Source organism: Adiantum capillus-veneris, chromosome 20 (assembly GCF_014529385.1).
Source record: "Adiantum capillus-veneris isolate H3 chromosome 20, ASM1452938v2, whole genome shotgun sequence".
Lineage (NCBI taxonomy): Eukaryota > Viridiplantae > Streptophyta > Polypodiopsida > Polypodiales > Pteridaceae > Adiantum > Adiantum capillus-veneris.
Window position 1 is genome coordinate 2,490,787 of NC_140950.1, and position 23,949 is coordinate 2,514,735.

The 23,949-nt window shown below is 44.5% G+C and overlaps 1 protein-coding gene across 1 annotated transcript in view; it reads left to right on the forward strand.

Moving 5' to 3' along the window:
* LOC147431996 (uncharacterized) overlaps positions 1 to 22,471 on the forward strand; it is a 38,678-nt gene extending 16,207 nt beyond the window's left edge. Inside the window, exons 7-8 of the mRNA XM_086491819.1 lie at positions 21,554 to 21,664; positions 21,759 to 22,471. Coding sequence (XP_086347945.1) covers positions 21,554 to 21,664; positions 21,759 to 22,088 — 441 coding nt within the window. The 3' untranslated portion in view covers positions 22,089 to 22,471. The remainder of the gene's footprint in view (positions 1 to 21,553; positions 21,665 to 21,758) is intronic.
* The last annotated feature ends 1,478 nt before the right edge of the window (positions 22,472 to 23,949 follow it).

Genomic DNA, 23,949 nt, shown 5'->3' on the forward strand with positions numbered 1-23,949 from the left:
TCTTGATGGTTCCTCCCTTGAGTTCGCGAAGCCGAAGCACGCACAGAGCTCTGATACCAATGTCAGGTGCAACGGAAGAGAATAAGGATTGTGCTCGGATCTAGTACTCCGCAGACAAACACAAGGACACTTTACTTCACTTGAAAGAACTGAACTAAACTAAACGAAAGAGAGATGACGAGAGAGAGAAAAGAGACGACACAAGGATGTCGGTTCCCAACCCTCAAGGGCCCCCTTGCTCTGTTGCCAGATCAAGTACTTTCTTTATTCTTGCACAAATGCTACTACAATGACTGGATGCTGATGCTAAAGGGGTATTGATGCTGTGGTATTGGGTATTGAAGGGATATTGAGATTCTATGTCAAAGACGACGATGCCAACGACGGGTACATCGGGTTCTATGTCGAAGACAGGGAGGTCGACGACGAGGTCTATGTCGAAGATGATGAAGTCGACGACGAGGTACTAAGGGTCTTTGTCGATGATGATGAAGTCAACGACGGTACTGTGTCGAAGACGGTGAAGTCGACGACGGTTTTGTGTCGAAGACGGTGATGTCGAAGACGGGGTCTATGTCGAAGACGATGATGTCGACGACGGGTACTGCTGGTCTATGTGGATGACGATGATGTCGACGACGACGATGGTGACTGTGACGATGACGACGATGGTGTCGTTGTCAAGACCGGGACTGCAATGACGATGACGAAGGTCGTCGTCAAGATAGGGATCTGTGATGACGATGACGAAGGTGTTGTCGTCAAGATAGGGATTGCGAAGACAATGACTATGTCGACGACGACGATGGTGTCGACGAGGACGGCGTCAAGGCTGAAAACTAAAAACGGTGGGCTGTCTGCTAAAAACTGAAAATGCCAGGTTGATCTGGGCCTTCTTCTTCTTGAGAAAAGGCTAGGGCTCCTGCTGAGGTGCTACCTGACTGCTGGGTGCCTGCCTCCTTATGTCCCTGCTTCTTCTGCTTCTACTGAGTGCCCAATGGGTTTCTTTTATAGATCTTTAGCAATTTGCCCTACCTACTTTTCCAACAAACTTACAAAAAGAATTCCAAAAGTCACTTTTAATAAAATGACTTAAATGACTTATAAGAGGTGGTTCGCGCGGTAAAATACCTGCATGATGAAATGACTGTTCTTGTGCAAGAGAGGGTATGCAAGTGTGACTGGCCTAGACATGCACGTCCTACTAGAGGCTCACGAAGGTGCCAGGCTAAGTCCTAAGCTAGGACTCATGCTAGACTATGGCAGAAGCGTGTCCACGTGGCGCAAGTGATGTCACCAGCGTGTGACTATTATCTATCCATTTTGTTGATTTCTTTCTTATTATTTATTTACTTTCACTTTTTGGAAACACCCCTCGGGAAATCTAACTGCCCTGCATTGCATAGCTAGTGTGGAACTGTTCAGAGGGAGTCCAGGCCTGAGGGCAAGAGAGCACTAAGGTTGGACAAGGACTATGGTTAGCCAAGTGGGGTCATTGACTAGCCAAACTGGAATCCTTTGTTACAGAGGCTACATTTCAGTTCTGGGTGTGGCTGAAGTGTACAAAGAGGGTCGGATGACTTAGAAAGATACAATGCCAGCATCTCCTAAAATTTAGGGAACTGCTATTTTGGGACCTGAAAATGTCTTCGTGTCATTACGTGCAATTTGACATGGGGATCATTTTGTTACTCTGTGGCCAAGTCAACAGAGGCTGCAGGTGAGATATTTTTAGACCCGAGGGTCTAAAGCGGGAAAATGCACAAATGAGTGACACTTGGCACTCTGAGGCCAGTTTACTACTTAGAGAGAAGGCAAACACGTGATTTTCAGCTGTGAGCTCATTTTCAAGTTTCCTGTCACACAGGTTAAGAGCTATGGAGTGCTTCCTTTCCCTCCTATGTACAGTGCGGTGCCATGAGTGATGCCCTGCACGCTACGCACTGCCCTCTCTCTCCCGTATGGCAGTATGTTATGCCCCTCTAGTGGGCTTTCAATTGACCAATGTACAGTTGTGTGGGTTCATGCGCGATTGCCGAGGCAAGAGCCTCTTGCACAGGTACTGGATTAGCTAGCGGCTAATCCCCCGCAGGTACATGTGAATTCGGAGAGGTTTCACGCCAGAAATCTCGTCCGATTCAAAGGGCAAGTAGCCTTACAGGTGCTGGAGCTCGAGGACTTGCTACGGATGCGACCGGCACGCGAAATGGAGCCCGAAACAGTAAATTACAGCCTGCTGTGTATTTTTGCAGGTTTAGGGTTTTGGCCCTAAACGGTCCCTAATACCCCCAAGAGGTTCGGGGACGCGAGGGGACTGCTGTACAGGTGATCTGGCGCATTTTCGGGGCTGAAAACAGAGAATTCAGCGTGCTGCAGATTCTCGCCAGGTTTTGCAAAGTGCCCGTATGCGTCGGGAAAGTCATTCAATGCGTGGGAATATTGACTGTGAAGGGTCCTAGTACAGTTATGTTGCCGAAATCGGGCCGGAACAGTTGAAATTCAGCCAAGTTTGTGCGGGGCAGCTTGTAGGGAACCACAACGTTTATTCCCTCGTTTAAACAATAAAGAAATACCGAAAGGGGCGCCTAAGTTAGGGGCCAATCTGGTGTCGGTCTTCTCATACAGGTGCATTCTAGCAGCCTGTATCCCTTTCCCCTTTGTTGTGTCTTGAAAGTACAGGTAAAGTGGGCGACAAATTAAATGGGTGAAAGCAAATAAGGTTTAAGTCTAAAGTCTACCGCCCTTTTTGGATTGAACAGGCCGGTTTCATGGTTCCATCCCCGGGATTAAATCACTTTTTCCCATAGAAGTGAGCCTTGGTCAGTTTGGGCTTGAAGACACAGGGGATCATAGACCAGACACAGGAAATTGCAATTATGACTGATAGACCATATGATGTGATTGAAGAGGTTTCCTCTTCACAGGGTCAACAGACACATGAAGTGGGTGAGTCTTCAAGACCACCACAGACGGATGATGATATATTGAGGACTTAGTTGGCTACTGCTGTGGCTATGTTTACACATATAATGCAGAACCCGAGGTTTTTAGCCTTTCTGCAACCTCCTCTTCCGTCTCGGCAAGTTGGGTCACTTGATCATATTCAAAAGCTTGTTAAGGCTCGAGCACATGTGATTCATACTCCACAGTCAATGGAAACACTTGTACACTTGACGGAGAACATGCAGTCTCCACAACCTGTGCCTAAGGTGCAAGAACAGGTGGTTGAGATGCCAGTCTTTCAAGCTGTACCAGTTCAGCCCACCACCTTTCAGCAGCCTATAGCTGGTTCTAATGGGTAGGGAAGCAACCTACAGGCTATGCAACAAGTCTTCCCACCACCTTCAATACACCCTAGCTATTTTGGAGGTGGATCGGTATTCCAAAGCATGGCTGGTCATGCACCTGGAAATCAATTTTACACGCCAGGAACAGTGTTTGGGGGTGCTCAAACGATGATGCCTAACCCCATGTATGGTGTCACGGGCATGCTCCAGGGTTTCAAAGCACTCAAGGCCAATTTGGGATGCCACAGGCAAATTTTGGTATGGCTGGAATTACAAATCAGCAGCCAAATATGGCATTTCGAGGTCAACTTAATTGCGGTCAGGGAACACAAATGAACCCTAACAGTGTTCCCATGTTTCAGTCACTTCCATATGACAACTTAACGCCGCTGGAGAGGCCAACTCCGTACAAAGAAGGTGGCAAAGGTACGACTTTCACGACCTTTACAGGGTTTGATGACAGGAAGAAGGCTCTCTCATTCCTCCAGCAGTTTGACAAGGCCTATGCAAGGGGAAACTTTACAGAGGCTTCAAAGGTCCACAAGGCAGCCACTTTCTTGACAGGGAATGCGGGACAATGGTGGACAACTTTATTGCTTCAAGGGCAAGCTCCGTCCACATGGATTTACTTCAAGCAGATTTTTGCAGCAACATGGTTATCTGATGACTTTGAAGCAGATGTCATGACAGAATGGCACCAGCTTAATGCTGCTACTTGCAAGAATCTGGATGACTACAATCGGAAGTTTTGGAAAGCTCTACTTCCAGTAACTTCGTATAGGTTTGTGCCATTGACAGAACAGATTGAAAAATACTGTTGTGGCCTACCCAAAGGATTGAGAAAGTACTGCACGAAGACCAAAGTCACTACTTTGACGCAGCTCATCGAGGTAGCAAACACTGGCAATGGTTTGCTCAAGGGAGAAGATTGTGAATTTAATACTGGCGTCAAGGAAGGATCAGCCAAGAAAAATTCAACGAAGAAGTATGTTCCCAAGGAGGTTCCTAAAGTGACTTAGGAGCCGGCCAACGCAGGGAAAGACAAAGCTACGGCTGAATCAGAAAAGGGACCAGCGAAGAAATGGAAAAGACGTTTTCCTCGCAAGTCGGAAGAGCAAAAGAAGGTCCTGAGGTCAGAGAACAAATGCTTTATCTGTGAGCAGCCTGGCCACATTGCTTACAATTGTCCTACAAAGAAAAGGCCAGTTGATTCTGAAGACAAGGAAGACAAGAAAGGAAAGAAGCCCATGGCTGGTCTAGTGCCAGATATGGTGGGCGACAAGCCAAATTCAGATGCAAGTGAGCTTTGCAGAGCATGGGGAAAGGTCAGGGATCAAACAGTGCTTATCTTCTTTGATCCAGGTGCCAAAGCCAATTTCATTTCCCCAGAATTGGCTTCAAAGTTGGGAATCAGACCTGAAGAGATGGGGTATACAGCAGAGGCAGGTTTTGCATGTCGTGGCTATACAGAGGCCGTGACACCCATCATTGGAAAGTTGCGCCTACATATCCAGTCCTATGTAGATGCTGAAGAATTTTACATCATGCCACTGGACGGATGTGATGTGTTGCTAGGTATTCCTTGGTTGTTTCGTGTACAGGGAATCATGGATGCCTACAACAAAAAGATCACTGTACAGAGCAGGGGAAAGACTCACATTTTGGATGTAAAGCTTAAAGGGGAGTCTATTCCCACTGTATCAGCTTCTGCTATTACTTCTGTAATGAAAAAGCATCTTTCAGCGTACTTGGTTTTTGCACGTGAAGTGTCAGATTGTGATGAATCAAATTTATCTGTGCTAGATAAAGAAAGGTCAATGTTTTTACAATAGTATAGTGACTGTTTTTCTGATTCATTACCGTCTCAATTACCGCTAGAGAGACCCGAGGACCATGCGATAGATTTGGTGCCAGGCAGTAGCCCACCAAATAAGCCTCCGTACAGGGTTAGTGCGGCTCAGCAGAAAGAGATAATGGGCCAAGTACATGAGTTGTTAGAAAAGGGGCTGATTCAGCCCAGTTCATCTCCATTCTGTTCTCCAGTGTTGTTGGTGCAGAAAAAGGATGGCTCATGGCGTATGTGCATCGACTACCGTGCACTGAACAAGAATACCATCAAGAATAGGTTCCCTATACCTAGAATTGATGACATTCTGGACAAATTAGAAGGAGCAGCTATGTTTAGCAGGATAGATCTAAAGAGTGGGTACCATCAGATCCGCATTAGATCAGAGCATGTGCACAAGACTGCGTTTAGAACAACGTTTGGCCTTTACGAATTTTTAGTGATGCCCTTTGGTCTCACAAATGCTCCTGCTATGTTCAATAGGATGATGGACAAAATTTTCCGTCCACACCAACAGTTTGTTGGTACATTCTTCGATGACATGATAGTCTACTCAAAGAATGAAGAGGAGCATAGGCATCACTTGGCCATTGTGTTCGAAGAGCTATGCAGTCATAGGTTGCTCATCAATGCAAAGAAAAGTGAATTTTTTCTGGAAGAGATCCACTTTCTGGGACACATTGTCTCAAAGGATGGTGTCAGAATGGATCCTGCTAAAGTTGAAGCGATCAAGTCATGGCCAGATTTGAAGACGGTGCACGATGTCCGAAGTTTCTTGGGACTATGCTCCTATTACAGAAGGTTTATTCGAAATTTCGCTGAGATTGCTTCACCTTTACATGCTCTTCAAAAGAAGGCAGTTGAAACCGACCCGTAGGGCGGTAGGCGTTGGCTTTCACCCGAAATTCTTTACTTTAAACACACACACAGAGCACTTTGCAAAGAGAATCTGCGATGGGAGTTAACACTTCAACTCACACACGGCTCGGAAGCTAGAATGCTCCGAGCAGACGCCGACAACCTGTAGGCCCCAAAATTGGCGCCCCTTTCGGTATTTCTTTATTCTTTAGGAGGGTAAATTACAAGGTAAGGTCCTGGGAATCCTTCACGTGTATCCACCTAGATACCATTTGATTTGGCCAAATTTCGGCAGCATAATAGCCCCAAAACTTGCGCGAAACCAATTCCCCTGCTGGAACTCGCTTGCACTGTCGTATACCCTTTGATTCCTGTCCAAAAACAGTAAATTCAGCACGCTGTATTTACTGGTTTTTGCCCTGTTTTCAGCCCCAAACAGTCCTCTAACTGTCCTCTGCCAGTGGGGCACGATTCCCAATGGTCCTGGCGTCCGTATGGCTGAAAAACAGTGAATTTACAGCGCATACACAGCGCTGATTTTGCACCTGTACGGTGAGGTTATGACCCTCACCAGTGCCTGCTTTGGAGCAGCAGTTAGCTACCCCTGTTCCTGCTCAAGGAGGCTCTTGCCTCAGCACAAAAGCATGAACCCACACAACTGTACATCAGTCAAATGAGTAGCCCTCTTGTGGGGCATCACATAACTGCACGTAGGGGAGAGAGAGAGCAGTGTGTAGTGTGCAAGGCATCACTCCTAGCACCACACTGTACATGAGAGGGAAAGGAAGCACTCCATAGCTCTTAACCTGTGACAGGCTCTCAATGAAGCATCCTCCCAGCATAAATCGAGCGCCCCCTCTGCTGCCCTTGACCTGTAATGCATCTATGAACAAATAGATGCAAAAAGGGGAAGATTTCCATGGCTGCCAAAACCTGCGTATCGCTGAAAACGCGGCAAAACAGCCCTGTAAACAGGCATCTGATGCCTTCCAATGCTGAAAATGAGCTCCTTGGACCTAGGCAAAGTCATGGGAAGCTCAAAAATGGAGAGAAATGGCTGAAAATCCAAGTTAACAGCCTCCAAAACTGCTCCAGAAAGTCAGTTACGAGTTCTCTTCTCCCAAACTTGGTAAATTGACCAAAAAGTGCCACTTGGCACTCATGCATGCAATTTCCCCGCATTGGGTTTCCTGCTTAAAAGTCTCTCAACTTGTGCATCAGTTGACTTTGCAGCAGAGTACTAAAATGTTCCCTTGGTCATACAGAAGGTAATGACGCGAACACATTTCACGGCCCAGAATAGCAGTTCCCTAATTTTTAGGAGATGCTTCCGTCGGGCTCCCGCTGGTCTTCTGACCATCTATCCTCATTGGGACCGCATCCAAAAGTGCAATGTGGCCCAACTGTCGGATACTTTCTGTTGGTGATCCCACCTTGACTTTATGCCTTTATTGAGTTCACTTCCTAGTATCCACCAACTTGCTAAGTGCGACGGGGGGGACCTGTATGATCTTGCTATGAGCCTAGACATCCTCTTACTGTACGAATTCCAGTGCCGACCAACTTCCCGTTTGCGGGTGAAACTACCGTTCACATTGGCCATACAATGTCCGACCATTTGCAACTTCAAAAAGAGGGTCTCAAAAATAAAACAAAAATCATTGGAAGAAACCAACAACTAAGGTTAGCAATTGCCACGTCCTCGTGACAGCAGTCACCTTTAGATGGACACAGAAAGAGATTTCAGCTTTTAATCTCTTAAAGGAAAAGATGACTTCAGATCCAGTCATTTGTGTTGCCAGATCTTAGGAAGTCATTTGTGGTCCAGTGTGACGCCTGTGGTAGTAGCATTGGTGCAGTGCTAATGCAAGATGGCAGGGTAGTAGCCTATGAGAGCAAAATTTTGCAAGGGCCAGAGATGACCATGCAGGTCTATTAGAAAGAGTTACTGGCTGTGATTCATGCGCTCTTAAGTTGGAAACACTACCTGCCAGGTGCAGATTTCGTTGTCCAAACGGACCATCAGACCTTGCGATACTTCTTGACACATACAAAGTTATCTGAGAAGCATATGTGATGGGCAAATATCTTGTCCATGTTCCATTTTCAGATTGTGCATGTGGAAGGCAAGAAGAACGTTGTGGCTGATGCCTTGTCAAGGAAGCCACAGATTTCAGCTGTGTCAATTCCTTATCATCATGAACTTGATGATATGAGAGAACAGTATGCAAATGATGAAGATTTTGCAAGGGTCTTCGAGCAGCTAATGGATGGACAACGTCATGTACACTATCTTCTTAAAGACGGGTTCATGATGATGCATGGCAGATTGTGTCACAAAGCCATTGCGACGCAAAGTTATGGAAGAGAGTCATGTCCCACCGTATGCAGGGCATCGTGGTATCGACGCTACAGTTAAAGCGGTTGAGACATTCTTCTATTGGCCTACATTGAGAAGAGATGTTGCTGCCTTTGTGCGAGAATGCCTAATATGCCAGAAGGTCAAGTTTGACAGGCAAAAGGCACCAGGGTTATTGCAACCACTACCTATTCTAGATAAACCATGGGAAAGTATTGCTATGGATTTTATCTTTGATCTTCCGAGAACGCAGACAGGAAACGATGGTATTTGGACCATCATTTGCAGATTTAGCAAGCAGGCTCATTTTATTCCTGTCAGGAAGAAGATAAAGCTAGATCAGATGGCACGCTTCTTTATGAGCAATAGTTTCAAGTATCATGGCATGTCACAGTCGATTGTTAGCGACCGTGATCCACGCATGACAAGTTTGTTCTGGAGAGGCTTGTTTGAGAATATGGGCACAACGCTCAAATTCTCTTCGTCTTTTCATCCTCAAACAGATGGGCAGTCAGAAGAGGCAAATTCTACTGTCCTAGATCTGTTGAAGTGCTATGTGTCAGAGCATAAAGGAAAGTGGGAGCAGTATTTGCCATTGGTGGAGTATGCATACAATAATACATTGCATTCATTAACTGGCAAGGCACCTTTTGAGATAGTTGAAGGTGGCAAGAAAGTTCCTCCCATATTGCATACAAAGGACAAGATATTTGAAGCAGATAAGTATGTTCAGGACATGGATGAAATGTACAAGAAGGTCAAAGTGGCCTTGGAAAAGACTCAGGCAAAGCAAAAGAAAGCAGCTGATCGTCACCGTCTTGAAGTGGTATTTTCACTTGGTGATTGGGTGCTTCTACGCTTTGAAAAGGCAAGGTTAAAGAAAATGAAGGGCAAGGAAAGACTGTTTCCAAAGCTCAGTATGCATTACTATGGGCCTTTTCAAGTGTGCGACATAATCAGTGATGTTGCATATAGGCTGAAATTGCCTGACAGTTGGAAGATTCACAATGCGTTTCATGTGAGTCTTCTCAGACCCTATGTGGGCGATGTACCAAAAGATATGCCAGTTGAAGATCAGCCGGAAGTCGAGGAACTTGACGAGATCTTGGTCCCCGAACAGATTTTGGCACATAAGGAAAGAAAAGTGAAAGGCAAGGTAGCTAGGCGTTACTTGGTAAAGTTTAGAAACTATCCACCAATGGATGCTAAGTGGATGGAAGAAGGTGAACTTGCAGAGTCACCAACTGTGTTATCACTTTACCTTGAAGCCTTCAATTTGCAACCTACCTTGACCCCTTGAGTTTCAAAGCTACATGGATTGTCAGTGTGACAATGGCTTCTGAAACAAATGATGTACATGGTATTTAAAGTGAGCTCAAATGAAATACCTGTTACTTGAATGTTAGAGCTGTACAGATTGTCAGTTTGGCAATTGCTCTTATGGAATGTCCAAAGGTTTGGTTAGTGCTATAGAACTGAGTATTTCTTGTCAGTTTGTCAAGGATACAGTAATTGCTTCTATTAAAGGGTACATGTGTAATTGCATTCTTAAACTGTTGGTTTGGGTATGCTCAAAAGTGTTACTGGGCCCAACGTGTACTATAAGACAATGGCAAAATGTATGGCTACCATTTTGTCATTGGAAAGTTAGTGACTCAAAGCAATGGCAGAGTGCGAAGCTACCACTATGTCATTGGGACAGGGTTCACACGCAGGCAATACATGTGTCGACGAGGTGTTGAATACACCAGGGTTGACAATGAGCATGTATGTATCGTACATGTGTCGACAGGTGTGGAATACATCAATGTTGATTGTGAGCATGTACGACATAGATGCAAACGAGGACGTTTGAGATTTCAAGAGGGGGGTATGTCACCAGCGTGTGACTATTATCTATCCATTTTGTTGATTTCTTTCTTATTATTTATTTACTTTCACTTTTTGGAAACACCCCTCGGGAAATCTAACTGCCCTGCATTGCATAGCTAGTGTGGAACTGTTCAGAGGGAGTCCAGGCCTAAGGGCAAGAGAGCACTAAGGTTGGACAAGGACTATGGTTAGCCAAGTGGGGTCATTGACTAGCCAAACTGGAATCCTTTGTTACAGAGGCTACATTTCAGTTCTGGGTGTGGCTGAAGTGTACAAAGAGAGGGTCGGATGACCTAGAAAGATACAATGCCAGCATCTCCTAAAATTTAGGGAATTGCTATTTTGGGACCTGAAAATGTCTTCGCGTCATTACGTGCAGTTTGACATGGGGATCATTTTGTTACTCTGTGGCCAAGTCAACAGAGGCTGCAGGTGAGATATTTTTAGACCCGAGGGTCTAAAGCGGGAAAATGCACAAATGAGTGACACTTGGCACTCTGAGGCCAGTTTACTACTTATAGAGAAGGCAAAAACGTGATTTTCAGCTGTGAGCTCATTTTCAAGTTTCCTGTCACACAGGTTAAGAGCTATGGAGTGCTTCCTTTCCCTCCTATGTACAGTGCGGTGCCATGAGTGATGCCCTGCACGCTACGCACTGCCCTCTCTCTCCCGTATGGCAGTATGTTATGCCCCTCTAGTGGGCTTTCAATTGACCAATGTACAGTTGTGTGGGTTCATGCGCGATTGCCGAGGCAAGAGCCTCTTGCACAGGTACTGGATTAGCTAGCGGCTAATCCCCCGCAGGTACATGTGAATTCGGAGAGGTTTCACGCCATAAATCTCGTCCGATTCAAAGGGCAAGTAGCCTTACAGGTGCGGGAGCTCGAGGACTTGCTACGGATGCGACCGGCACGCGAAATGGAGCCCGAAACAGTAAATTACAGCCTGCTGTGTATTTTTGCAGGTTTAGGGTTTTGGCCCTAAATGGTCCCTAATACCCCCAAGAGGTTCGGGGACGCGAGGGGACTGCTGTACAGGTGATCTAGCGCATTTTCGGGGCTGAAAACAGAGAATTCAGCGTGCTGCAGATTCTCGCCAGGTTTTGCAAAGTGCTCGTATGCGTCGGGAAAGTCATTCAATGCGTGGGAATATTGACTGTGAAGGGTCCTAGTACAGTTATGTTGCCGAAATCGGGCCGGAACAGTTGAAATTCAGCCAAGTTTGTGCGGGGCAGCTTGTAGGGAACCACAGCGTTTATTCCCTCTTTTAAACAATAAAGAAATACCGAAAGGGGCGCCTAAGTTAGGGGCCAATCTGGTGTCGGTCTTCTCATACAGGTGCATTCTAGCAGCCTGTATCCCTTTCCCCTTTGTTGTGTCTTGAAAGTACAAGTAAAGTGGGCGACAAATTAAATGGGTGAAAGCAAATAAGGTTTAAGTCTAAAGTCTACCGCCCTTTTTGGATTGAACAGGCCGGTTTCAAGTGAAGTGCGCACGTGACATTCTCTGGCATGCTTCTTGGAGAAGGTGCAGAGTCTGGAGTACCGGCTTGTACTACATTGATGCAATATAAAGAAATACCGAAAGGGGTGCCAAGGTTTGGGGCCAATACTCTCTGGGGTGGAATTTCGCCACTTCGTGTCACGTGTCGTCTCTCTCTTTCTCTCTCTCTCTCTCTCTCTCTCAGTTCAATTGTTATTGAAGTGTTAAAAGTCTGTTCAATTTGTTCTTTTCTATTGGCACGTGGTGCTCGTCTTGTGACAGTGGTATCAAAGCATCAGGCATGTGCTTTTCTGAAAGCATACCGGTCCTACAAAAGAGCAGACAGAGCTATTGGAATTTTGTTTGAGGTATCTCCGCCCTCCGACCTTGGACTTATTAGCCACTCCCACCCTTACTTCATCGCGCATCGGGCGCGCTCCCGTATCCATCGCTGTGTCTTACAGGGCATAAGCGATAAAGAACCCAAGACTTGGAATTCATGGATTCAACAGAATATTTGCAGTTTCTGCTCAACGAACTTCACGACATTCTTTTGCGGCATCCTCAGCAGAATCTTCCGATGCTGCAAAGTTTTCAACAATTTTTGAGTTACATGTTATCCCCTTTGATGCCCTAGGTGGTACCTCCTCCTCCGGCACCAGAAAGTATGAGAGCTTCCAACCGGCAACCTTCTCAGTTGTCTGTTCCAATCGGGGGAGTCTTCAGGAATATGGTGCAGCCATCTGACCCTGATCTAGTGCAACCGCCTTTGCCACCGCCATTGCCCCCACCTCCACCACCACCACTGCCACCAGGCTACTATGGTCGGAGCCCATATGGATACCCTTATTATCCATACCCGGGATATGTGCCTAACCAACCCAAAGATTTCAAAGATGGCGGCACGACAATCAAATTTTTCACTTTTTCCGGGGTGAGAGATCGCAAGAAAGCATTGCAGTTCCTACAGCAATTTGACAACATCTATGCTTTAGGGAACTATACAGAAGAATCCAAGATTTCTCGAGCGGCGGGATTTCTTAAAGATAATGCTATGCAATGATGGAGTTCAATCGCGACACAACCGCATGCTCCAAGGACCTGGCAAGCTTTCAAGACAGTTTTTGCACGTAGTTACATAACTTCTATGTTTGAAGTACGGATTTTGGTAGAATGGGGCAACTTGAAAATGCTTGCCACAGAAACCATGGACGAATATAACCAAAGGTTTCTTGACGTGTACCTTCCGGTGTCTTTCTTTAGGTTTGTTCCCTTGGAGGCCCAATGTGAGCGATACACCATCGGACTACCATCACCATTGTAGGATTATTGTCTATCCAAGCAAGTCTCCACCATGCAAGAACTTATGGACCATGCCGCAGTTGGCTACAAACTGATGAAGGGAAAGCTAGAGTTTACCACAGAAGAATCTCCGGCCACTAACCACAACTCTCGGCAACAAGGAACAAATTCTCGAGAGTCTCGTGAAAGTCAACCACAAAGGCTTCGTTTGACACCTCAACAACGAGACACCTTACTACAAGAAGGCCGATGTTTTGGATGCTTTCAAATAGGACATAACTATTTTGGTTGTCCCCAACGCACTGACAGACCTGCAGAGCCGACTCCCCCGTCGACGGTCGACAGAAACCCAGGACCATCTCCAGCCAAACGAGCTAAACCGGCCATTGGATTAGTACCTGACATCTATGGCATACGCCTTGAAAGAACAAATGAATTGTGTCGAGCATATGGCAAAGTCAATGGTTTGAAAGCCCTAATTTTCTTTGACCCAGGAGCTACAGAGAACTTCATCGATCCACAATTCTTGAAGCAGATGGACTTTGGACTTTGATTATGATGCAGAGGGTGGAGAAATTGAAGCTGAGCTAGCCATAGGGCAAACTCAAAAAGTGGTACCACTCATTGGTGCTCTTTCAGTGACTATCCAAGATTATCATGGAAAAGCAGATTCCCACGTTATGAAGTTGGGCAACTTTGATGTTCTATTAGGCATGCCTTGGCATGACAAGAATGATGCGACTCTCCAAGTTTGGAACCGAACCATCACCATGATGGAGAAGGGCAAGCCAGTCGTCCTCAAAGTTCGGTTGTCCGAACAAAACCCTGAATGAACTCTCTAGTTGTTCTATAGTTAGATACTTTTGAACTTTGTTTGAGAAAGTATTGTTTGAAGCTTTGTTTGAAATTTGTTTAAAATGGATGGTATCCGTTGTGAACCTGTCTTGGTGCCGATTTGAAATGTTTTGACTTTGGTTTTAATATTGGTTTCAACGATTGGTGATTATACTCCCGGGTGGAGGGTGAGAAAAAAGATGTTTGAGAATGCTTGTTCATACTCATGGCCCGGACCCTTGTGGTTATTTGCGGGGGGAGTATTGAATGATCGAAAAGTGTTGTTTTTACTCATGGCCCGGACCCTTGTGGTTATTTTCGGGGAGAGTATTGTTGTTGTTACTCATGGCTTGGACTTGCATGGTTATTTACGGGGGGAGTATTAAGATGTCTGAGCAGTGGTTACTCTCAGCACCTCCAAACGACGCAGGCTGTGGTCTGGGGGGCGTTTGGTTGTAAAAGGCCTCTATATCTCATGGCCTGGACCTTTTTAGGTTATTTGTGGGAGGAGTGATGAGGAAGTCGTTGAACAGCTCATGGCCCGGACCTGGAAGGTTATTTGCGGGGGGAGTGTTCATCGGCGGCTTTATGATTCTATGTCTTGTAACATGCATATGTGAGCATTTGTGTTGCATTGTGATGTGCCAGCGAGTGAATATTCCTACTTGCATGAGATTGCCTGGGTATGTATTGTTAGTGCATCAAGACACCCGTGGAAGATCTGTACGGTTTGGGTGTGATGGCTAATTTTACTACACCGGAATATCAAGAGTTCCGATCTGGACGAAAGGAGAAGCTAACTCCTTGATCAAAAGAGCTGAAAGGAGAAGCTAACTCCTTCATCAAAAGAGCCGAAAGGAGAAGCTAAGTCCTTAACAAAAAGAGCAAACTGAATGTTCCTTGGAATGTCCCTCGGAAATTTTTGAGCTAACTTGGGTTCTTTTGTAGATAAGCTGTAATTGTGGACGATTACTCTCTTTCAAGAGGGGGAGATGAGCCTAAACCCTAAGAAGAACAAGTAACAGAAGAAGAAGTCCTACCAACTTATGGGAACCCCGTCTGATGGGCCCCCAAGTGACATAAAGGATTAAAATAAAGCAGGACCCACACACACTGAAAGTCGTGCGTAGTAGCTGATGACGTAGCAGTTGTATGGAAATTTCAAAAATTGCGTTGATATGATGACGTGGCAGGCTTTACGGATTTCCGCGTTTTGCGTTGATTGCTGTACGGAATTCCGTGATTTAGGCGGGCAGCTTTTTGGCATTGCTTTTGGACCAGAAGCTTTTGAGTTTGAAGGCTTTTCATGTAAATTGCTTTTCATAGGCCAAGAGCCTTTAAATATGTGCTAAGGGCTCATTCTTTGGCATGCTTCTTGGAGAAGGTGCAGAGTATGGAGTACCGGCTTGTACTGTATTGATGCAATATAAAGAAATACCGAAAGGGGCGCCAAGGTTTGGGGCCAATACTCTTTGGGGTAGAATTACACCACTCCGTGTCGCGTGTCGTCTCTCTCTCTCTCTCTCTCTCAGTTCAGTTGTTATTGAAGTGTTAAAAGTCTGTTCAGTCTGTTCTTTTCTATTGGCATGTGGTGCTCGTCTTGTGACAAGAGGTGGTCCTCTTTTGACAATGATCAGATCAACAAGAAAACCAAGGAGTTCAAGGAAGGGAGTCAGGCCAGGACACCCATCGAGCCCTTGAGTTGAACACCTGTTTGACGTCGCCTTCTCTGGAGCGTGGTTCTCAGAACACTCCAGGGAGCGAAAGGCGGCATCTTACTTGAAAAGAACGATGAATATGCAAAGATGTTATCATGCCCTGGCATCACTTGAAAATGACTTAGAAAGGTACATTGGATGACTACTGCCAGAGATACTGGGATACTTGTCGTAGATTCTTTTGAAAGACCAGATTGAGCGGTTTTGCTATGATTTGCTAAGGAGATTTAGGACTATGCTTTAAACGAGAAGTCTGACTCCATGGGACATGACTAAGCAACGATTTGGAATGCATGCCGGCTCATTGAATTATGCGATGGGCATGATAGTATAAAAAAGGCAAGAGTCTTCCAGTGAAGAGAATGAATCAAGGGAACCAGATGATAGCTCATCACAGAATTCTGGCGAATCAGAGGGTTCCGACGAACTAAGGAAACCAGATGCAAGTTCATCAAAGGATTCCAGAGAAAGAGGAATCAGAAGTAGTGCGTCTTAGGGTTTCGATGATTGACTCTGACATGGCAATAGACAGGGAAGCAAAAGATGCTACCTGCAGATCCCATGGCACAAGGAAAGAAAGGAAAAAGGGAATCAATTGGTAGATCAGAACATTCCGGAGACCCAGGATAAGATTTTTGAAACCGACCAATACATGCGGGACGAGGACACCGCTTTTGTCAAGGTAATCTTAAGAAAGACATAAGAGATTAAAGGAGAACGATTAAGTACTCTTATGTTTTGAGAAGGCACGCCTAAGAAAACGAAAAGGAAAGGAGCGGCTTTTCCCAAAGCTTGGCATGAGGTATTATGGCCCTTTCCAGATAAAAGAAAGATAAATGATGTCCTTTAGATTGAAGCTACCCGATACTTGGAAGATTTACAATGCTTTTCATGTGAGTCTCTTGAAGCCTTTTTCAAGGCGATGTGCCCTATGATGGGGAACCAGATGAGCAACCTGAAGTGGAGAAAAGCGAGGAGATACTCGTTCTAGAAAAATATTGGCACACAAGGATAGAAAGATTAAAGATAAAGCTATTAGGCGGTTTTTGGTTAAATTCAAGAACTATCCTGCATTGGGTGCGAAGTGGATGGAGGAGGACCTAGTAGATACTCCTCAGATTTTGGAACTTTACCTTGAAGCATTCGGTTTAGCATAGTCTACTCCGATAGAATCCCGATCTCAGCATGGGTGAATCTAGTGCAACGGGCTTGCATAAGAGGGGAGTCACTCCGCTCCTTTGTCAACGGATTACCCCTATTTTGATATAGTCATTGATGTCCCTTTGGGTTTCAGGGATACTGCTGGGCTGACTGTATTCTGCCGTATGACTTTATGAATTGGAATTTCCGAAAATGCTACTGATTGATTTGTACTTGACTTGTTTGAGTGCAAGAACTGAAAGACGAAATGACGGATTAGTTAATGGGGCATCTGTGAGGTCCCGACTGGATCTAGATGCGATTACTAAATACGTTGCTGATTAATCATAGTTTGAGATTTGGAATGAATTTGAATGTGATTTGTCATGTGATGTGATTGTCGATTTGGTACATGTGCTAGATGTGTCGTGTCTAGTGCATCGGTACTAACAGTCAGTGTCTACTAAGACAGTTTATGGCCTCTGTCTGTTTTGCAGGCGTAATTGAGGGCGATTACAATTCTTTTGAGAGGAGGATATGTCACAAACTGGTGACGTGGCTGGCCCCCGGACGTACACTCACATACCCTGCTGCCTGAAATGTGTCGATAGGCTGGCGTGGCAGCCAACGGAAAATCTGTCACAAAGCGCGCTGACATGTTGACGTGGCAGGCTGTACGGACATCAGTACGGACGCTCCGCTTTTTGCATTGACAGGCTGTACTGAATTCCCGGAAATTACGATGGCCAACTTTTGGGCACTATACTTTGATTTTTGAGAAGCTTTTGGATTACAGTTGCTTTTAAGTTTAAGAGCTTTTGAGTTTGAGATTTTGGGGCTCTGCTTTTGGGCATCCCTTGTAACAATAAATATGTCTGTTGGGCCCTCATTACTCAGAGCATCTGGATGCAGTTTGAGTGTGAGTCCAAGCAGACTCCCTTGTACTTTGCACCAAGGTTAATATAAAAAGAAATGCCGAAAGGGGCGTCAGTCTTTGGGGCAATGCCTCTGGGCACGGAATTACGCCGGGCCCTGTGGTCTTTTATGAACTATTTTAAAGTGAATCTCTGTTGGGTGGGGGTAGAATCTTGACTTGGGGTGTCCAAGTTTGTTACACCTAAACGTAAAAAGGGCCAACCAAAGAAAAATTTAGCAAAGAAGCCCTTTGTGAAAGCGACTCTTGAGCGTCTCAGGGGTCAAAAAAGGTAGAGAAAGCTAAGGACTTAGCTGAGATGTCTGTTGGATAGACAAAGAAACAGAAAAGGAAGCCTTTTGTGCGAAAGTCATTCGAAGAGAAGAAGGCTTTGATGGCTGAGAATAAATGCTTCATTTGTGAGCAGCCTGGTCATTTTGCTGCGGACAAGAAAAGAAAGAAACCCAAACCCACGACAAGTTTAGTGCTAGACATGGTGGGTGATAGACTGAACTCCGATGCCAGTGAGTTATACAGAGCGTGGGGTAAAGTTAGGGATCAGACAACACTTATTTTCTTTGATCCAGATTCTAAGGAAAATTTTATCTCACCAGAGTTGGCTATTAAATTGGGCATCAAAGCGAAAGAGATGGGGAACACAGTAGAGGTAGGTTTCGCATGTCTTGGTTATTCAGAGTGTATTACTCAATCATTGGAAAGCTGCGTCTGCATATTCAATCGTATGTGGACACAAAATAATTTTATATCATGCCATTGGAAGGATGCGATGCGTCGTCGGGAATCCCATGGATGTTCCGTGTACATGGAGTGTTGGATGTCTTCAACGAAAAGGTCACCCTGTAGCAAAGGGGCAAAACTCACATCCTTGATGTAAAGCTTAAAGAAGAGTCTGTCCTATTGTATTAGCTTCGGCTATCACTTTCATAATTAAGAATCATCTTTTTGCAAACTTGATTTTTACACGTGATGTTTCAGATAATTTTCAGTCAAATTATTTTCAGTCAAATTATTTGTGTTAAAAGAAAGGTCAGCATTTTTGCGAGATTTTGGTGACTGTTTTTTGATTTATTACCGTCTCAGTTGCCACTGGAGAGCTTGAGGATCATGCGATAGATTTGGTGCCAGGTTGTAGCCCACGAAATAGACCTCCCTACAGTGTTAGTGCGGTCGAACAAAAAGAGATTATGAGCCAAGTACAGGAGCTCTTAGAAAAAGGGCTGATTCAACCTAGTTCACCCTTTTGCTTCCCAATGCTTCTAGTGCAGAAGAGGGATGGGTCTTGGCGCATGTGTATTAATTACCATGCGTTGAATAAGAATACCATCAAGAACATGTTTTCTATTCCAAGGATTGATGATATTCTTGATTGTTTAGAGGGTGCTGCAATTTTTAGCAGGATAGACCTTAAGAGTGGATACCATCAGATTTGTATCAAGCCTGAGGATGTACACAAGACTGTGTTTAGGACGACATTTGGTCTGTAAGCATTCTTAGTGATGCCATTTGGTCTTACAAATGCCCCTGCTATGTTCAATAGGATGATGGATTGGATCTTCCACCCGCATCGAAAGTTTGTTGGCACATTCTTTGATGACATGATAGTCTATTCAAAGAATAAAGAGGAGCATAGACGTTGATATAGCTGGGGAATTTATCTTTGATTATTTGCAGGTTTGGCAAACAGGCCCATTTTATTCCTATCAAGAAGAAAATAAAATTTGATCAGATGGCACGATCGTTCATGTCAATGTGTTTAAGTACCATGGCATGCCACAGTCTATTGTCAGTGATTGTGATTCTCGTATGACGAGCCTATTTTGGAGAGGCTTGTTTGAAAACATGGGCACTATGCTCAAGTTTTCCTCCTCATTTCATCCACAAATTGATGGACAGTCAGAAGAGGCTAATTCTACCGTCTTAGATCTGTTGAAATGCTATGTGTTAGCTAATAAGGGCAAGTGGGAACAATATTTACCCATGCTTGAATATGCATACAACAATACAGTGCATACGTCAACAGGCAAGGCATCTTTTGAAATTGTTGAGGGTGGCAAAAAGGTCCCCTCCATTTTGCACACAAAGGATAAGATTTTTGAAGGAGATCAATATGTAGAGAACATGGACGAAATGTATAAGAAAATCAAGCTTGCCTTGGAGAAGACTCCGGCAAAGTAGGAAAAAGGCTGCTGATCGACACCGTCGTGAACTCTTGTTTTCACCTGGTGATTGGGTTCTTTTGCGGTTTGCTAAGTCAAGGTTAAAGAAGATGAAGGGCAAGGAACGGTTGTTTCCGAAGCTCAGCGTGCGTTACTATGGGCCTTTTCAAGTACTTGACAAGATCAATGATGTTGCTTATAGGCTGAAATTGCATGACACTAGGAAGATTCACAATGCGTTTCACGTGAGTCAAGACCCTTTGTGGGTGATGTGCTAGAAGATATGCCAGATGAAGATCAACCAGAACTTGAGGAACTTGATGAGATCTTGGTACCTGAGCAGATTTTGGCACATAAGGAAGGAAAAGTTTAGGGACAAGTTGCAAGATGTTATTTGGTGAAGTTCAGGAACTATCCACCTATGGATGCAGAGTGGATGGAAGAGAATGAACTTTTGGAGTCACCAAATATATTGTAGCTTTACCTTGAGGCCTTTGGGTTACAACCTACATATGCCCCAACTCAACGTGCTCAAAAGAGGGGTAATGATGGAGCTAGCACATCAGTGCATTAGAAGTGTACATCACTGAACAAGTGTAAAAGGTACAATGTTCACTTCTATGATAGATGGAAATGACAAAAGTATGAAGGCTATATCAAATCATTTGTATCTATCTTCCATGACCTTTCTTGCGGATACATGTAATGATAAAAGAGTGCTAACCACACTAAATCATCTATGGCATGTATATCTGGCATGGAATTGAGGACGTTTGCAATTTCAAGTCACGAGGCTGTGACATCCATCAACCTTAGTTGTTGGTTTGTTTCCATTGATTTTTATTTAATTTTTGGGACCCTCTTTTTGAATTTACAAATGGTCGGACATTGTATGGCCAGTGTCAAACGGCTGGCGGCCGAGAGTTTCACTCGCGGTAGTGAAGGCCAAGTCGCCACGAGTTGGTCGGGGCCAATCGGCACTGGAGTCCGAGGAGTAAAAGGTTGGCTAGGTTCAATTCAAAGTCATGTAGGCCCCACACGACACTAAAAGTTGGTGGGTACTTAGAAATTAACTCAAAAGGGGCAAACTGGACACATGGCAGTAGGAGAGCAACACGCACACTCTCTAAAAATCTCATCCAAGAGGGGGCGCCCATTTTTGAGAGGGGGCTGATTTTTGGAGCTTAGAAATGACTACAATGTGTGCGTGTGAGTAGTGGGTGTAGGTGATCACAGCTTTAATGGAAAGCTTGCCTACTTCCTTGTCTCATGTAGCACGATGATTTGCTCTCACGCATCTCTCTCTTCCCTTTGGACATATGGTAATGCCCCACTAGTAGGGCTTCTCAGATAACCATGTACAGTTCTGGGGGTTTTATGCATGTTGGCCAAGGCAAGAGCCTTCTATAGAGGAACCGGATTAGCTAATTGCTTATCCCCCACAGGTACACACAATCCCATCGCAAAGGATTGCAAAAACGGAGAGTTTTCTCGTGTGAAAACTCGTCCAATTCAAAGGGGAACTGTCCCATTGCGTGCGGGAGGACTTGAGACACGCGTAGATGTGTTCGCTCCACTCAAACGATCCAAAACAGAAAATTACAACCTCTTGCACTTTCCTTAAAGGGTGAATCTGGGCTTATCCTGGATTCATATAGGTATATAAAGTCTGCTGACCTTTAGCGAGTCTACAGGCCGGTTAGAGAGAGAGAGAGAGAGAGAGAGAGAGAGAGAGAGAGAGAGCTGGAAACTGTGTTGGAATGCAGGTGCTGACTCCAAATGAAGATTGCTATAGTTTCCCAGCTGATATTTGGAGCTTGGGGTGTACAGTTCTTGAAATGGCAGATGGGAAGCCTCCATGGAGTAATTTAGGGGGGGTATGTACTCATTCTGTTGTGGAGTTCTGTGAATTCAATGTTTATTCTTGTGAAGCTACATTTTTAAGACACTGCTTCCTTGTTTCATGCACAGTTTGGGTTTCTATTCAAGGTTAAGAGTGGAGAGTTGCCTCCATTACCCCAGCATTTAAGCCCAGAAGGCAAAGACTTTATCCAGCGTTGCCTTAATATGGTTCCAAAGGATCGGCCCACAGCATCAGAGCTGCTACAACATCCTTTTGTGTTGAATGCAGTGACCCCCGAACATCGGTCACCGCCGCCTTCACCCATATCACCGATAATGTGGCCTCCTACGTTGGAAATGAATAACAAGACCTGGGCCTGTGGGAATTGTCACCCTTTATCTCCTAACCAAGTCACGGCAGGTTATTCGAGAGCCCAAACAATTGTTCATGGCAGGTGAGCTTTCTGTTGAGGAGGTTCAAATCTCTGCTTATCTGCACGAGTGTGCGTAGCCATTGCTGTTTTGAGCCAGGTGAAGTACCAAACATGTATTTCTTGTTGGCAAATATCTAAGATGCCAGGATGAGATTCCAGATGTAGATTTTATGGAACTTTCCATCAACGATCTTCCTATCCTAATGTATATATGGAAGAGTGTCTATTTATTAGCTTGATTTGGAGCCAGGGAATCCTATTGGCTGTACAAAACACTACCCAATGCGTGCGTGCAATGTGTAATAGAAATTTTTTATTCATTTTCAGAAAATGAAGAGAGGGATAAGAGGAGCGGTTCTCTGCTCTTGTAGAAAAGAACTTCATGGACATTGACTTGATTATCCCTTATTTTTTGATCGACTTTAGTAATCTGGAAGCTATAGTTCCTTTTGGAGGGGCACCTAGTGCTAGAAAGGTGAAGGGGGTGACCATTTTTTGTTTAAGCTTAGATTGGAGTAAAGGTCATGTCATTTTGCTGCAATTTCTAGGAAGATGTGTAGTTGGCTTCTTTCTAGAGAAGAGTGATAAGCATGAAACATACACTGGGGATTAAAGCGTTGACTAATCATGTTCCCTTGGTCACTTTCACGAGCAAATTGGGTAGTCGTAAGTTGAAAAGAAACTGCAAAACCTGATTAAGAATCTACTGCCATGTAGATTTTTTTTAAAACAAGGCAGCTGTTGCAATAGTCAAACAGATGCATCCCTACCTGAATGATGTTACCGTTTGGGGCCCATAAGGAGTGGAATGGTGAATGATCGTTTTCTCACAGTACTTGTTAGGCATGTAAAATTTGGCCCACGTGGAATAGTGGCATCCTTGTTACTATTAAGAAAGGGGCCCTCGTTTCCTAAAGAAAAAGAACCAACAAAAGAGAGTGGAAAATGGCATGGTTTAGGCACCCCAAAGGTTCTTTTATCCTCAACGAGATAATAGCTGATATGAGACCAAAAAATATTCTTTCCTTCTAAATTGTTTTAAATGGGGTCATGTAATTGCATGGTTGTGATTGTATCTCCCCAAACGTTAGTTTAATTGAGTTATGTGCTTTATATGTAAATGGGTGTAAAGTGTTACTCCTTGAAGTACTTGCTTAATCAGTTGCTCTTGCCCTCTATCTCTTGGGATTATTCTCACGACATTAAAACTTTTATCTTCTTCTTGTAATCTAGAATCTTGATATGGATGTTCGCTCGTGGGTGCTTAGGTTGGGTACATGCTCAATTATATGGGATTGTCTCAATAAAACAAAGAAATAAGGTATGTAACTCGCGAGTTGGGACGTTGCATTAAGGCTTGGGGTAAGACATGGAGAGTGGTTTTCTAGGTATGACATTGGTAGACATGGACGTGTACATTTGGGCAGTGATTTTGCTTGTGATATCGTTGGTGCAGGTGACACTGTGAGGCTTACTGATTGTTCTTGACTAGTGCTTAAGAATGTGAGACGTGCCTAGTCATTAAGAGTGTGTTTTTTGATGGGCACTTAAATGGTTGTGGTTATCATATATGCTTTGGTGATGGAAAGTGGAAGATTCAGAAAGGATCTTTGGTCTTGGATAGAGGGTTCAAGTGTGGTTCTCTTTAACCTTTATATGTGTTTATAATCCAAGATAATGGTGTAAATATAATCGAGCAACAAAATATCTTCTTGTGGCATAGCTGGTTAAGCCATTTGAGCTAGAATGGAATGAAAGCTCTATCTCATCTGAGTTGTTTGCATGTTTTCAACTTTTCAAACTTTGAACTGTGTGAGCATTGGGTGTATGGAAAGCATGCTAGATCAATCTCTTATTGTTTGTCAAACAAGAAGAAGCTTGGGAAA